Genomic DNA, 17,256 nt, shown 5'->3' with positions numbered 1-17,256 from the left:
GCATTGAAGCTCGTTTGGAGGTTAGATAGCACAGTGTCCAAGGACGAGCCGGAAGTATATAGAATGGTGTCGTCTGCGTAGAGGTGGATCAGGGAATCGCCCGCAGCAAGAGCAACATCATTGATATATACAGAAAAAAGAGTCGGCCCGAGGATTGAACCCTGTGGCACCCCCATAGAGACTTCCAGAGGACCGGACAGCATGCCCTCCGATTTGACACACTGAACTCTGTCTGCAAAGTAATTGGTGAACCAGGCAAGGCAGTCATCCGAAAAACCGAGGCTACTGAGTCTGCCGATAAGAATATGGTGATTGACCGAGTCGAAAGCCTTGGCAAGGTCGATGAAGACGGCTGCACAGTACTGTCTTTTATCGATGGCGGTTATGATATCGTTTAGTACCTTGAGCGTGGCTGAGGTGCACCCGTGACCGGCTCGGAAACCAGATTGCACAGCGGAGAAGGTACGGTGGGATTCGAGATGGTCAGTGACCTGTTTGTTGACTTGGCTTTCGAAGATCTTAGATAGGCAGGGCAGGATGGATATAGGTCTGTAACAGTTTGGGTCCAGGGTGTCTCCCCCTTTGAAGAGGGGGATGACTATGGCAGCTTTCCAGTCCTTGGGGATCTCAGACGATATGAAAGAGAGGTTGAGCAGGCTGGTAATAGGGGTTGCGACAATGGTGGCGGATAGTTTCAGAAATAGAGGGTCCAGATTGTCAAGCCCAGCTGATTTGTACGGGTCCAGGTTTTGCAGCTCTTTCAGAACATCTGCTATCTGGATTTGGGTAAAGGAGAACCTGGAGAGGCTTGGGCAAGTAGCTGCGGGGGGGGCGGAGCTGTTGGCCGAGGTTGGAGTAGCCAGGCGGAAGGCATGGCCAGCCGTTGAGAAATGCTTGTTGAAGTTTTCGATAATCATGGATTTATCGGTGGTGACCGTGTTACCTAGCCTCAGTGCAGTGGGCAGCTGGGAGGAGGTGCTCTTGTTCTCCATGGACTTCATAGTGTCCCAGAACTTTTTGGAGTTGGAGCTACAGGATGCAAACTTCTGCCTGAAGAAGCTGGCCTTAGCTTTCCTGACTGACTGCGTGTATTGGTTCCTCACTTCCCTGAACAGTTGCATATCGCGGGGAGTGTTCGATGCTATTGCAGTCTGCCACAGGATGTTTTTGTGCTGGTCGAGGGCAGTCAGGTCTGGAGTGAACCAAGGGCTATATCTGTTCTTAGTTCTGCATTTTTTGAACGGAGCATGCTTATCTAAAATGGTGAGGAAGTTACTTTTAAAGAATGACCAGACATCCTCAACTGACGGGATGAGGTCAATGTCCTTCCAGGATACCCGGGCCAGGTCGATTAGAAAGGCCTGCTCACAGAAGTGTTTTAGGGAGCGTTTGACAGTGATGAGGGGTGGTCGTTTGACTGCGGCTCCGTAGCGGATACAGGCAATGAGGCAGTGATCGCTGAGATCCTGGTTGAAGACAGCGGCGGTGTATTTGGAGGGCCAGTTGGTCAGGATGATGTCTATGAGGGTGCCCTTGTTTACAGATTTAGGGTTGTACCTGGTGGGTTCCTTGATGATTTGTGTGAGATTGAGGGCATCTAGCTTAGATTGTAGGACTGCCGGGGTGTTAAGCATATCCCAGTTTAGGTCACCTAACAGAACAAACTCTGAAGCTAGATGGGGGGCAATCAATTCACAAATGGTGTCCAGGGCACAGCTGGGTGCTGAGGGGGGTCGGTAGCAGGCGGCAACAGTGAGAGACTTATTTCTGGAGAGAGTCATTTTCAAGATTAGTAGTTCGAACTGTTTGGGTATGGACCTGGAAAGTATGACATTACTTTGCAGGCTATCTCTGCAGTAGACTGCAAGTCCTCCCCCTTTGGCAGTTCTATCTTGACGGAAGATGTTATAGTTGGGTATGGAAATCTCAGAATTTTTGGTGGCCTTCCTGAGCCAGGATTCAGACACGGCAAGGACATCAGGGTTAGCAGAGTGTGCTAAAACAGTGAGTAAAACAAACTTAAGGAGGAGGCTTCTGATGTTGACATGCATGAAACCAAGGCTTTTTCGATCACAGATCGCCTGGGTTTACCTCCACATCACCCGCGGAATAGAGGAGGAGTAGTATGAGGGTGCGGCTAAAGGCTATCAAAACTGGTCGCCTAGAGCATTGGCCTTGTGGATACATTAAAGACATCAAACATAAACACTGGAAATAAGACAGATAGCAACCAAATATGTGTTAGGGAAGCTACTCTGAAAATACAGTTTACCGTGCTATCAATTACTTCACACTGGAAGAAGTAAAGCTAAACTAAAACTACCCTTAAGAAAAATATAGTTTACTTAACTTAAGGTATTTAGAATAAGTAGTTCACGACATACTTTGTGACAAATAATCATATATTTATATATATGAAATATAATCGACTACAAATTGCAAGAACAGGTCACTTTGGAGTCAGATGTTAACAGAATGTTTCAAGTGTGAATTGGGAAGGTCTGATGCCAGAAAAAGAAAGGACATTTTTGCCTACTGTTCCCATATTTTCTATTATTTTGGCAGAAACAGTAGTGTGTAATTCCAGTAGTTAGCTGCAACGCTGCATGGCAAAAAAAGTAACTAACACTAAAAACAATACGAAGATTAGAATTTAGAACTAGCTACTGCAAAATGTAGTTAAGTTACTAGTTAAACTACATGTAGTTCACTACTCTCCAACACTTCCAGATAAATACAATCAGTTAAGTGCAGCCTATGTATGATTCATAATAATAAGCTGTAAACTTTCAAATCTAGGCCAGTAACACAACACATCATCTAATAATGGTCATTGTCAGGAGACTGGACACATCTGGCTGTTGGCCGGGTTCCATGGCCTTTGAGGGGTTTTAACTAATGCTCAACCACTTTACCAGACAGTAGCTTCAATGCACTAGTGCAGCTGTTAATTGCTTCATTAGATAGGGACTAGAGGCATCTGTTTGGCACAAATAGACACTGTCCACGTCCCAATTCTCCCATTCCCTCTTCTGAACTGATCTGACATTAAAGATCAATGACAATAATATCAGTAAGTAATATCAGTTTAGGACTTGAGTGAAACACGTCCTAAATCTTGGCATCAACCTCTTCCCTGTCTCCCATTTCCAGCTCTGTACATCAAGGGCAACGATGTGACTAAGCTGGCGTCCATGGCTAAGCTGAAGGCAGGCCGTCTATCCAGGGAGGTGGGGGACAGCTGCCTGCAGTACTGGGGAGGGATGGGCTTCACCAGCGATGTCCTGGTCAGCAGGTTTTACAGGTGAGTGGAGAAGAAGAAACTCCTAAAAGGAGGTTCAGGTCAGCAGCTTAGTTCCTTTCAATGATGTTTATTGCAGATGTGTTTTGGAGCAAGCTTCTTCGTTAAAGCACTGAATAAACTCTGCGACACATTGTGAAGGTTACAAGTTCTGCTTATAAACTTGTCATAAACATTACTAAATATTTAGTTTGCTAACTATTCATGAACTTTATATAATGTATATTTTATCATTCATTCGTATATTTATTAATGTATAAAATATGCTTAACAAAAATGTAAGCGCAACATGCAACAATTACAAAGATTTTACTGAGTTACAGTTCATATAATGAAATCAGTCAATGTAAATAAATTCATTAGGCCCTAATCTATGGATTTCATATGACTGGGAATACAGATATGCATCTGTTGGTCACAGATACCTTCTTTTTTAAGGTAGGGGTGTTGATCAGAAAACCAGTCAGTGTCTGCTGTGACCACCATTTTCCTCATGCAGCGCGACACATCTCCTTCACATAGAGTTGATCAGGCTGTTGATTGTGGAATGTTGTCCCACTCCTCTTAAATGGCTGTGCGAAGTTGCTGGATATTGGTGGGAACTGGAACGCACTATTGTACATGTCGTTCCAGAGCATCCCAAACATGCTTAATGAATGGCATGTCTGGTGAATTATACAGGTAATGGAAGAACTGGGACATTTTCAGCTTCCAGTAATTGTGTACAGATCCTTGCGACATGGGGACGAGCATTATCATGCTGAAACATGAGGTGATGGGGCAGATGAATGGCATGACAACAGGCCTCAGGATCTAATCACAGTATCTCTGTGCATTCAAATTGCCATTGATAAAATGCAATTGTGTTCGTTGTCCGTAGCTTAGGCCTTCCCATGCCATAACCACACAGCCACCATGGGGCATTCTGTTTACAACGTTGACATCAGCAAACCGCTCATCCACACAACACCATACACGTGGTCTGCATTTGTGAGGCCTGTTGAACGTACTGCCAAATTCTCTAAAACGACATTGAAGGCGGCTTATGGTAGAGAAATTAACATTAAATGATATGGCAACAACTCTGGTGGACATTCCTGCAGTCAGCATGCCAACTGCATGCTCCCTCAAAACGTGAGACATCTGTGGCATTGTGTTGTGACAAAACTGCACATTTTAGTGGCCTTTTGTTGTTCCCAGCACAAGGTGCAACTGTAATGATCATGCTGTTTAATCAGCTTCTTGATATGGCACACCTGTCAGGTGGACAGATTATCTTTGCAAAGGAGAAATGCTCACTAGCAGGGATGTAAACAAATTCGTGCACAAAATTTGAAAGAAATAAGCTTTTTGTGCGTATGGAACATTTCTGGGATCTTTTATTTTAGCTCATGAAACACCGGACCAACACTTTACATGTTGCGTTTATAGTTTTGTTTAGTGTATTATAAGGAGATGTGCAAATAAAGTATTAGCAAACTCAAAAGGAGTTTATTTAACCCACTGGTATATATGTTATCCTTTCACTGATCAGATGATGCCATTCTTACAGTATTAGTACACTAATCAACCACGGTTGATACTACTAATTACAGTGACACCCAGTGGCGTGGCAAATGAAGACATTAGATGGTCTGCATCCCAAATGGCTGCCTATTAGTCCACTACTCTGGCCAGAGCCTGGTGGGCCCTGGTTAAAAGTAGTGGACTATATAGGGAATAGGTTGCTATTTGAGACATATTATGATCTGGCATCTGGGGGTCAAAGGGCAGGTCTTAATGCCACTATGGGTCAGTTAAAAGGTCTCTGTTTCATCACATCCACAGAACCTTGCTATATACAGTGCCTCGAGAAAGTATTCGGCCCCCTTGAACTTTGCGACCTTTTGCCACATTTCAGGCTTCAAACATAAAGATATAAAACTGTATTTTTTGTGAAGAATCAACAACAAATGGGACACAATCATGAAGTGGAACGACATTTATTGGATATTTCAAAAAAAATTAACAAATCAAAAACTGAAAAATTGGGCGTGCAAAATTATTCAGCCCCTTTACTTTCAGTGCAGCAAACTCTCTCCAGAAGTTCAGTGAGGATCTCTGAATGATCCAATGTTGACCTAAATGACTAATGATGATAAATACAATCCACCTGTGTGTAATCAAGTCTACGTATAAATGCACCTGCACTGTGATAGTCTCAGAGGTCCGTTAAAAGCGCAGAGAGCATCATGAAGAACAAGGAACACACCAGACAGGTCTGAGATACTGTTGTGAAGAACTTTAAAGCCGGATTTGGATACAAAAAGATTTCCCAAGCTTTAAACATCCCAAGGAGCACTGTGCAAGCGATAATTTTGAAATGGAAGGAGTATCAGACCACTGCAAATCTACCAACACCTGGCCGTCCCTCTAAACTTTCAGCTCATACAAGGAGAAGACTGATCAGAGATGCAGCCCAGAGGCCCATGATCACTCTGGATGAACTGCAGAGATCTACAGCTGAGGTGGGACACTCTGTCCAAAGGACAACAATCAGTCGTATATTGCACAAATCTGGCCTTTATGGAAGAGTGGCAAGAAGAAAGCCCTTTCTTAAAGATATCCATAAAAAGTGTAGTTTAAGGTTTGCCACAAGCCACCTGGGAGACACACCAAACATGTTGAAGAAGGTGCTCTGGTCAGAGGAAACCAAAATTGAACTTTTTGGCAACAATGCAAAACATTATGTTTGGCGTAAAAGCAACACAGCTCATCACCCTGAACACACCATCCCCACTGTCAAACATGGTGGTGGCAGCATCATGGTTTGGGCCTGCTTTTCTTCAGCAGGGACAGGGAAGATGGTTAAAATTGATGGGAAGATGGATGGAGCCAAATACAGGACCATTCTGGAAGAAAACCTGATGGAGTCTGCAAAAGACCTGAGACTGGGACGGAGATTTGTCTTCCAACAAGACAATGATCCAAAACATAAAGCAAAATCTACAATGGAATGGTTCAAAAATAAACATATCCAGGTGTTAGAATGGCCAAGTCAAAGTCCAGACCTGAATCCAATCGAGAATCTGTGGAAAGAACTGAAAACTGCTGTTCACAAATGCTCTCCATCCAACCTCACTGAGCTCGAGCTGTTTTGCAAGGAGGAATGGGAAGAAATGTCAGTCTCTCGATGTGCAAAACTGATAGAGACATATCCCAAGCGACTTACAGCTGTAATCGCAGCAAAAGGTGGCGCTACAAAGTATTAACTTAAGGGGGCTGAATAATTTTGCACACCCAATTTTTCAGTTTTTGATTTGTTAAAAAAGTTTGAAATATCCAATAAATGTCGTTCCACTTCATGATTGTGTCCCACTTGTTGTTGATTCTTCACAAAAAAATACAGTTTTATATCTTTATGTTTGAAGCCTGAAATGTGGCAAAAGGTCGCAAAGTTCAAGGGGGCCGAATACTTTCGCAAGGCACTGTACAAATACTATGTATATGCAGATGGATAGTTTGAGGATATTCATGAACGGTAAGTTCATAGCCAGTTGAGCTTCCATTTGAGTCAATACAGTTATGCAATGGTGCTGTTTTTCACTGCAAAGAGTTGACTTTCAATACTAGTTAATTCCACAAACATTCTGGATATTCAGATTGGTCATTTTGCTCAAGAAATTAAACCTAATTCAAGTATCTAATCAGAAACGAGTCCCTATTGTCGCACAAAATTCATGTGGCTTTCATGGTTTTTAAGAATGAGGCCGAGGTAATAGCTGTCATTGAATGAGCTCAGTGTTCATTTGTCGATTTTGCGCTTCTCTTTTTTAAATACTTAAGAGACGCCAGGTTACTGTCCATTGGAGGAGGCGCTGATGAGGTCATGCTGTCGATCATCTGCAAGTACATGGACACCCTACCCAAGAAGTGATGTCACAGTGCCCGTATGGCTTTCCCTTGTGCTGCACCTCAATCCAGAACATTGTTCCCATTCCTATGCTTCTCTATAATGACTGGATAGGTGGAAGTGATACCTCTTAGTTTATGCCATATTGCTTACACTTATCCAGTCCATGAAGGGGAGTTCCAGAAGGAACAGAACCATTTTCTGGAATTTAATGAACACATCAGAATTGCAGTTTAAGATTTTAATTTGTTAATCAATTTAACCGCTGTGTTGCACTTACCTTATGAAAATGCATGTACTGTACAACAGGGCCAGTCAGGAATGTTTTTCAAATAGTGCCTCCATGTTTCCATTCTGGGGAAACATGCCTAAGATTTCGTTCCATTAATTTCTTTATGACAATTGAAAACTGTGGTCCTAGAGTAGTTGTGAATTTGTTTGTGTATTGTGGAGAGGAGTTGTAATCAATGTCTAAGATCAAGTTTTTGTAGATAGTCTTAGGAATACAATGAATAGTATGTACTGTGGTGTAAAATAAATGAAGCGCTATATACCTCAATCTTTGTGACTTCTTGAAAAACAATTGTTGAGAAAAGAATCAAACTCTCTGGAGCGTCAAATCCAAAACATCCATGTTTATTTACATATAAAACATTTGACATCAGTTAACGGGAGAACAGTGTGCAGTGGAGATGAACAGTCTCTGTAGATGGGACAGGAAATGTTTGAAGTGAGCGCACACCCTAATTTATCCCTCGAAACAAAAACAAGATGTTTGTTTATAGTGGAACTCAATTGTTGGACACTATTGATCAAATGTTAAATCAGTCTCACATTGGATCAAGCAACCTCTGACAGCGAACCCAATTACAATCTTTTTTCACTAATCAGCTCTGAAAAATGTGATGGGGGGGGATCAGAATTGGGCTGCCTGTGTAACATGTTACTGCTTAGCCTTGCCAGATTTGTTGATGCAATAGATCACTCATCCTGTACATCAACTTATATGCATCATCGTTAAGGGACTCTGTACGAAAGTGTTACATTACAAACGTATGGCAGTGTCTACTCATTCCATCAGGGTTGTCTAAAATTAACAGACATTTTTTATTATTCCCTATTGCACATTGTCATTGATGATTTGGGGGGAGTCTTCTCAAACATTAAGCACATTCTTACAGTCTCATTCTCATCATCCTGGTCTTCTGATGCAGAGGTGCACGCATGGCACAGACTGGGAAAGGAAACACGAGGCAGGGAGGGAAAAGCCGGGGCCTCCTGTAACACATCACCTCAGTTTGATAAACCAGTAAAGGATGGTGAAGACCAAGAAGCAGAAGAACAGCATGTAGCACAGGAGCTTGGTCTGGCTTCCCCGGGAAAGCTGCTTCACTCTCCCTATGGTGGCCCCCAGCAAACCTCCCGTTGAGTCAAAGTCTGAGTCCTGTTAGTAGGAAAAATAACAAAACAATACATCCAGTGACATGTTTTGCCATCCTGATTTGAATTGCTCTGAAATGTGTATTAAGGTAAATCCATTTGAATTCAATCACTTTGACAGCACCCTTTACGAATCGAACTAACCATTCCATACATATTTGTCCATTGTAGAAGTGCTCAGAAAGTGACTTTGGACCTGAGTGCCAAAACATTCAAGGCTAACAGTGCTAAAAGTTATATTTTGCATAACATGAAACAGCCATGTCTTCATCACTGGAAAATATAATTGGTTGAGAAACAGGGTTGTCAAATTTTTTTTATACATTTCCTGAAAAAAAGGTTTAATGTAATTTAACCTTAAATGTCAATTATCTAAGCTCCAATTTTTTTATCCCCTTCATACTTGCATATGCTGTAGCTTAGACCCTATTTTACATCTGAGGTTGTGTGTTGTTCCCGCCATTGGTTGAGACAACATGCTCTACAGGCTGGGTGTCATGTTTTGGCTTATAAAATGTCCACAAATCAGGGAATGTTGACTTGAATGGGAATATCTGTTTGAAATGATACTGTCAATCCTCCAAAGGAAACCGATTCAAATCATAGAAATATAAATAATAGAGTAGACATGACCATTTAAGTTAACATTCGACAGTGGGTGGACCGACTGCCATCTTTGTGGTAGTAATTAGAAGTTGAAATGGCACCCACTCTGTATTCAAGAGCATGTGTCAACTGATGGCGGGCGTACAACACAAAAACCTCAGATGTAAAGTAGGGTCTAAGCTACAACATGTGCGAATATGAAAGAGTTTACATTTTTTGATATAATTGACATTAAAAGTTCAAATAACACTTCAATTTTTTAAATATTTGTATAAATAATTAAGTAGTTAAACAAACCTGTTTATACACTTAAATTGCAGCACACTCAACTTTATCTTTTGCAGTGATGAAGAGATGGATGTCTCATGATAGTATGGTGGGGTATGCAAAATGGGTCAACTTTTGAATGCCAAAACATTCAGGTCCAAAAAGTCACTTTCTGAGCACTTCTACAATGGGCAAAATATATGGAAGGTTTTGTTCAACTCTAAAGGGATGCTGTCAAAAAGTGATTGAACTCATATGGTTTTACCCTATAGCCTATCTGTTGAGCAATATTGTGACCTGTTATGGATGCCAACTAAGCTTTTAATGGATTGTGCAATCCGGTAGAAGTGGGTATAGATAAAGGAGATTTGTGTGAATGCTTCTTGAGTTGAGTAATTATGTAGAGTAACCTATAGGTGTGGGTAATATTTGGGGAGACCTCTCCAAACCTTTTCTACAATATGCTACTCAAAATATTGCAAAATACGATAATCGTTTTGCGTCTTTAATGACAATCGTTCCGCTGTGCAATGTGTTTATTTACAATATTATTCAGTATATTATACAAAAATAAGCATTAGTTCATTAATTTAGACACTGATACAGCCTAACTCATAAAACTGCACAGTCTTGATTTGTCAAGTTCGAATAGTCTTGCACATCACCATATATCGTCTTGTATTTCACGATATATCGTTAATGTTAAATACCACAATCTTAAATGTAATCATATATCTAGCTATGGGGCCAAACCCTAGTAGCCTATATACGCATGACTGAACATGTCACTTGCTTACCATATCGTCCAACATGTTTTTCTGGTATTTCACTTCTGTTCCGATATCTATTGACAGCTGTAGCAAGACAAACATTACATAGTGTTACCAAAGGAATGAATAACAACATGAGACAGTTACTGGAGAACTCTTTGTACACGAAATACTAACATGCTTCAAGGCGCTGACTTTGGCTCTCAGACCCTCTTGTAAGTGTTCATTTTCCTCTTCGTACGCGCTGTAGCCACTGGCCACATAATTTTCAGGTCCTCCTTCGCCTGTGACACAATGAACAAACCCAATGAGCTGACTGGGTCGCTAACTAAAAATAAACGTATTTCGTTAGGTAACGTTTGCTATCTATGAAGGCCTGTAGGTATAACATGATTATCAAGCTAAGACAGTTCGGTAGTTATAGCTAATGCTGTCCTGATGTAGTAAAGTTAGCTAGATACAGAGGCTTTATTTCGTTCAAATGTATACTGTTAGCTAGCTAACCAGACTGCTAACTTTAGCTATTGAATGAACGTCCTCTATTTAAAACTGGGGTGGGGGCATGAGTCTTACCCAAACCTGCTCGTCTCATTTTGATTTATTCAATAAAAAGATCCTAACTGTGACACTTAGGTGATAATGTGTATCAAAGCAGTGGTGTTGTTGATGTAGATAGCTAGCTAGCAACACGAATTCAGCAGAAGAGGAAACGCCACGACATCGTACGGAAACCTGATAAGACCAATGTTTACATGGATGACTCCGCCCACTCACCGCCAGGGTCAAGTTACTTCGAGGTTTTGGTTACATTTTGAATAGCTAGCTCAACTCACCCCAGAGCAATGGCAACAAAAAATCGAATTAATTGCCATCGCCAATCAATAGTTCATCACAGGGAGTGCAGCGGATTTCATTTCAAATGTACAATGGGGCATCATAGGCTGCGTTTAGAAAGGCAGCTCAATTCGGTCTATTTTTCAGTAATTGTTTTTTTTACTAATCCGATCATATTTCAAAAAGCTTTGATGTGAAAAGATCTGATGTGATTGCTCAAAGGACCAATTAGCGGAAAAAATATCAGAGTTGGGCTGCCTGTGTTAACACAGCCATAGGTAAGCTTACAAAACCCAAAGATGTGTAATAAGCATGGTGATTACAACCATTCCAGGTTGCTGCCATTGATCATACAAAATATAAAATCACCTGTACACTCATGATTAGTCTGCTTGGCAATTTGGCAAGCAGAACAAAGATAACTTTAATAGGCTATACAGCAAGTTTCTAAGTATTTGTTTTCTACCTCCCCCATCTCCCTCATACATGGGGGCATGCAATACCAAAGAGGAAAGTAATGTCCGTTCTTGGCAATATGATCTGTAACTGTGGCGTAAGGCATGATGACAGATGAGGAAGTATTAGCCCATTTCCTCCTATAATCCTCTCCTGATTAATATCACATTTAGAGTTCCACTATCCAACTATGGGGCTCCCCCTTCCATTAGTAAGGGATGACATGAAGTGGAGAGAGCATGTAACAGAGGGCATGTAATTACATGCGTAAACCTCAAAGGACAGGAAGGCATGTACTAGGCTACATATTGAAGGACAAACAAACACTGATGAAGAAGACATAGTTATCTTTTCTCTGATTTTTTTTGTCCTATCTAGAGTACCGAGATAGTGAATTGGTGATATATAATTGAAATGGCGTAAAATATTCTAGGTGTAGCGAGGAAAATAATGTATAATAGGTTGGTACTTGAAGATTTAGGCTGCGGTCCAACACTTAAAAGACATACCCTCATCCACTTACCCTCGCCTTATGCCCTTGGGGGAATCCCCGTCGCCATCTTGGAGGGTGGTCCAAATGATTAGCCAAGCAAAGGGAAGTTTGCAACACAAGCACCTCAGCCCTCGTTTTTAGTCGGCTTTGTGTGTGTACAATTATGTTCACTCCGGGGCCTGAAACTCCCCATAATTCAATTCTTGACGACTGTACATACGCTAAGAAAAGTCTGCGAAAACTTAAAAACAACATCAATGGAGAAGTCAACATACAAGTGTAAGTCAAAACGAATGCAAATAAGTTCAAAAGTGTGCTACTAATGCACATGACGGCACAAACACTCGTAATAAAAAGTAAATATGTTTTTGTTTGGTTATCTTTTGGAAATTGTAGAAATAAAACATTTTTATTCTTCAGAAGTTCCAGCTAGGCAAGCTAACGTTAGTTAGCTAATTCATTAATAATTATATACTTAATATAAGTAAACATGCACTCATAATTGACTGTAGCACATAGAATGCACCAACAAGCTATAGGTGGCTGAAAACACAATCATCTTGGGATGAATAAGTTTAATTTCCGGCCAAGGGTGGTCCATTTAAAATTCATTCCTCCCTCGCCTCTTGCCCTGCAAGTGTATACTCATCAGACGTCTTAAGAAGTGTCCACTTAATTTGAGGGCTGAGGGGATAAGGTGTTTCTTTTAAGTATTTGAATGCAATTCTCCCGCGTTAGCAGGGCGTACAGTGCATTCAGAAAGTATTCAGACCCCTTCTATTTTTGCACATTTTATTTTACCTTTATTTAACCAGGCAAGTCAGTTAAGAACTAATTCTTATTTTCAATGACGGCCTAGGAACAGTGGGTTAACTGCCTGTTCAGGGGCAGAACAACAGATTTGTACCTTGTCAGCTCAGGGATTTGAACTTGCAACCTTCCGGCTACTAGTCCAACGCTCTAACCACTAGCCTACCCTGCCGCCCCAATGTATTATAAATAAAAACTAAAATATCACAGTTACGAACTGTAAGTATTCAGACCCTTTACTGAATACTTTATTGAAGCACCTTTCTCAGTGATTACAGCCTCGAGTCTTTTTGCTCAGTTTGGCCCGGCGGTTAGCTCTTGGAAAAGTCTTGGTGGTTCCAAACTTCTTCCATTTAAGAATGATGGAGGCCACTGTGTTCTTGGGGACTTTCAATGCTGCAGACATTTTTTGGTATCCTTCCCCAGATCTGTGCCTCGACACAATCCTGTCTCTGAGCTCCACAGACAATTCCTTCGACCTCATTGCTTGGTTTTTGCTCTGACATGCACTGTTAACTGTGGGACTCTATATAAACAGCTGTGTGCCTTTCCAAATTGAATTGAATTTACCACAGGTGGACTCCAATAAAGTCGTAGAAACATCTCAAGGATGATCAACGTAAACAGGATGCACCTGAGCTCAATTTCAAGTCTCATAGCAAAGGGTCTAAATAGTTCTGTAAATAAGGTATTTCTGTTTTTTATTTTTATTAAATTAGCAAACATTTCTAAAAACCTGTTTTTGCCTTGTCACGATTGGGTATTGTGTGTAGATTGAGGGGGAAAAAAACGATTCAATCAATTTTAGAATAAGGCTGTAACGTAACAAAATGTGGAAAAAGGGAAGGGGTCTGAATACTTTCCAAATGCTTTGTATGTGAGCACACTCGTTCAGTTCGCCTAGATGAGTTCAGCATCTAGGCGAACTCAGCCTTTACAGGCACTTCCCAACAATGCAGAGAGAAAGAAAATATAGAAATAATAGAAAAGTAAAACATGTAATAATACACAATGAGTAATGATAACTTTGATATATACATGGGGTACAGGAAGGGCAGGCCTTCTTCCAGGTGCGATGACAACGGAGCATATGGTCATGGACTGAGAACTGCCACTACAACCTCTTGGGTGGGGAATAAGGGGAGTTGATGACCCAGAGCACACTCGAAGGGTGACATACCTGACGAGGTGTTGGTTAGGGTGTTGTGGGCAGTCCCATCTGGTTGGCCCGTTCGGTCTGACCGTTGATCTGGGGGTGATATCCAGATGAAAGACTGACATTGACATTGTTCAGTGCTGAACAGAAGGATCTCCATACCTGGGATGTGAACTGGGAGGACTCCTGTCAGAAATGATGTCAGTAGGCATGCCAGGCAGACGAAACACATGGGACACCAGCAGGTCCGCAGTCTCCCTACAGGACGGAGGCTTGGAGAGGGGAGTGAAGTGAGCCGCTTTGGAAAATCTGTAAAGGATGGTGAGGATGACTGAGTTACCATTGGATGGGGGAAGGCCAGTGACAAAGTCCAGAGCTATGTGTGACCAGAGGTGACTGGGTATGGGAAGAGGGCAAAGCAGGCCGGTTTAGTGGAGGTCCTATTCCAGGCACAGACATCTCTCTCCATGGTGGACCACCAAAAGCGCTGATGAAGGAGGGCGAGGGTCCGGTTCATACCCGGATGACAGGTCAGGTGAATAGAATGGGCCCACTGAAGAACATCAGAGCGAACTGAATCTGGACCAAACATTTCTAGGACCATTCCTTGGGTCAGGCAGGTTCTGCTGATTCTGGCGAATGCGGGACTCGATCTTCCAGGAGACGGCGGCAACGATGCAGGTGGATGGCACAATGGCTTCTGGCTCAGAACAAGTGTTGTTGGCGGTGAACTGGTAGGCGAGCGTGTCAGGCTTGGTATTCCTAGAACCGGGGCGATAAGTGAGTATGAAGTTGAATCTCCCGAAGAACAATGCCCACCTGGCTTGCCGGGAATTCAGACACTTGGTGGTCTGGATGTAGGACAGGTTTTTGTGGTCCAGCCACATGATGAAGGGGAGAATAAAACCCTCCAGCCAGTGACGCCTCAAGAGCTAGCTTCACTATATTGACTCTGTATCGATATCCCCTGTATATAGCCTCGCTATTTGTTTATAGCCTCCCTATTAATTCACTGTTGCTCTACAATTATTTGTTACTTTTTCTTGTTTTTTTAGGTATTTTTCTTAAAACTGTATTGTTGGTTATGGGCTTGTAGTAAGCATTTCACTGTAAGGTCTACATCTGTTGGTTATGGGCTTGTAGTAAGCATTTCACTGTAAGGTCTACATCTGTTGGTTATGGGCTTGTAGTAAGCATTTCACTGTAAGGTTGTATTTGGCGCATATGACACATAAAATTAGATTTGATTTATTTTAGGAACAAATCATGTCTTTCAATGTTAGTCAGAAAGGATCTTGTTGAAAATGTACTTTTAAAAAAATAATTACTGGATTATGGTGATATTTTGTATATGCAGGCCTCAACAAGTACCTTAAATACTCTGGACACAGTGTATCAGGGTGCTTTCAGATGTATTACAAAAGGTGCAATGGACCTCTCTCTCCACCAGGAGGCTAAAGCACTGCTACACTTTTGTGTACGAAGCATTGACTGGACAACTCCCTTTGTTTCTCTGTACCTTACTGACCAGATCAGTCACCCAATACAGTCTTTGTTCACAGTCGCTGCTCTCCTTGTCTGTTCTTAAGGCTAGAACTGAGATGGGGAAACAATCTTTTTCCCATAATGCACCTTCACCCTGGAACATGCTTCAAAAGATATTAATGTTAGGGGAGTTAGTGTCCTTGCCTGTTTTTAAGACACTGATCGACAACACTTTTTGTGATAGCTACAGTTGTTGCTAATCTACAATTGTATCGGTAAATTGTGACACTTTTGTCTTTATTTTGTATTTTTCTGTTATATTTTATGTACATGCTGCTATTTCCCTGTTTTGGCTTCTTGCCAGCTCGCCCTCGCAAAATAGGTTTTTAACCTCAATGGGTCTTACCTGGTTAAATAAAGTAAAAATAAATACATATGCCATTGGTTAGGTGTAACTCTGTAACTAATCATGCCATTGGTTGAGTGTGACTGTAACTAAACGTGCCATTGGTTGGGTGTAACTCTGTTACTAAACATGCCATTGGTTGGGTGTAACTCTGTTACTAAACATGCCATTGGTTGGGTGTAACTCTGTTGTTACTAAACATGCCATTGTTTGGGTGTAACTTATTTCAGTTTATTTTTAATAAATATAAGGGCACAGGGCGAGACACAGATGCAGACACGGGAGGCAGATGGTTTGAGTCTCTGATACCAGGAGGACTAGGAAAAGTGAGATAAGTAAAAGCAGGCGCACGGAAAAAACACGCTGGTTGACTTTACGAACTGGCACAGAGAGACAGGAAACACAGGGATAAATACACCGGGGAAAATAAGCGACACAGATCAGGGCATGACAGTACCCTCCCCCCATAACCCCTGCCCCGGGGGGGGGGGATGGGCCTAGAAACAGAGGACTGAGACAAGGGCTTAATCCTGGACACATGAAAAGTAGGGTGAACATGGAGGGTACGGGGCAACAGCAGGCAGACAGCAGTGGGACTAAGGACTAAGACCATATCACCTCCACCCTACCTGACACCCTAGACCCACTCCAATTTGCTTACCGCCCAAATAGGTCCACAGACGATGCAATCTCAACCACACTGCACACTGCCCTAACCCACCTGGACAAGAGGAATACCTATGTGAGAATGCTGTTCATCGACTACAGCTCGGCATTCAACACCATAGTACCCTCCAAGCTCGTCATCAAGCTCGAGACCCTGGGTCTCGACCCCGCCCTGTGCAACTGGGTACTGGACTTCCTGGCGGGCCGCCCCCAGGTGGTGAGGGTAGGCAACAACATCTCCTCCCCACTGATCCTCAACACGGGGGCCCCACAAGGGTGCGTTCTGAGCCCTATCCTGTACTCCCTGTTCACCCACGACTGCGTGGCCACGCACGCCTCCAACTCAATCATCAAGTTTGCGGATGACACAACAGTGGTAGGCTTGATTACCAACAACGACGAGATGGCCTACAGGGAGGAGGTGAGGGCCCTCGGAGTGTGGTGTCAGGAAAATAACCTCACACTCAACGTCAACAAAACTAAGGAGATGATTGTGGACTTCAGGAAACAGCAGAGGGAACACCCCCCTATCCACATCGATGGAACAGTAGTGGAGAGGGTAGCAAGTTTTAAGTTCCTCGGCATACACATCACAGACAAACTGAATTGGTCCACTCACACTGACAGCGTCGTGAAGAAGGCGCAGCAGCGCCTCTTCAACCTCAGGAGGCTGA

At 42.4% G+C, this 17,256-nt stretch overlaps 2 protein-coding genes across 2 annotated transcripts in view; one reads left to right on the top strand and one right to left on the bottom strand.

Annotated features, from left to right (window-relative positions):
* zgc:85777 (uncharacterized protein LOC405871 homolog) overlaps positions 1-7,752 on the top strand; it is a 54,803-nt gene extending 47,051 nt beyond the window's left edge. Inside the window, exons 8-9 of the mRNA XM_046325794.1 lie at positions 3,154-3,304; positions 7,127-7,752. Coding sequence (XP_046181750.1) covers positions 3,154-3,304; positions 7,127-7,217 — 242 coding nt within the window. The 3' untranslated portion in view covers positions 7,218-7,752. The remainder of the gene's footprint in view (positions 1-3,153; positions 3,305-7,126) is intronic.
* Positions 7,753-7,813: 61 nt separating this feature from the next.
* LOC124012316 (BET1 homolog) lies at positions 7,814-11,017 on the bottom strand. The gene is made up of 4 exons (XM_046325795.1): positions 10,850-11,017; positions 10,454-10,560; positions 10,304-10,360; positions 7,814-8,637 (listed from the first exon to the last, which is right to left on the bottom strand). Exons 1-4 carry the CDS (start codon positions 10,866-10,868, stop codon positions 8,482-8,484), a joined length of 339 nt encoding a protein of 112 aa, XP_046181751.1. The 5' UTR covers positions 10,869-11,017; the 3' UTR covers positions 7,814-8,481.
* Positions 11,018-17,256: the final 6,239 nt, after the last annotated feature.

Source organism: Oncorhynchus gorbuscha, linkage group LG24, assembly GCF_021184085.1.
Source record: "Oncorhynchus gorbuscha isolate QuinsamMale2020 ecotype Even-year linkage group LG24, OgorEven_v1.0, whole genome shotgun sequence".
NCBI lineage: Eukaryota > Metazoa > Chordata > Actinopteri > Salmoniformes > Salmonidae > Oncorhynchus > Oncorhynchus gorbuscha.
The sequence above is the reverse complement of the archived record's forward strand: the minus strand, read 5'-3'. Positions and strand labels throughout refer to the sequence as shown.

Bases quoted from the DNA above. Each gene is read 5' to 3' on its own strand.
- LOC124012316 (XM_046325795.1), bottom strand. The intron at 10,361-10,453 runs GTTAGTATTTCG...GTCTTGCTACAG, and splicing joins AAGTCAGCGCCTTGAAGCAT to CTGTCAATAGATATCGGAAC. The intron at 8,638-10,303 runs GTAAGCAAGTGA...TCCTACTAACAG, and splicing joins AAAACATGTTGGACGATATG to GACTCAGACTTTGACTCAAC.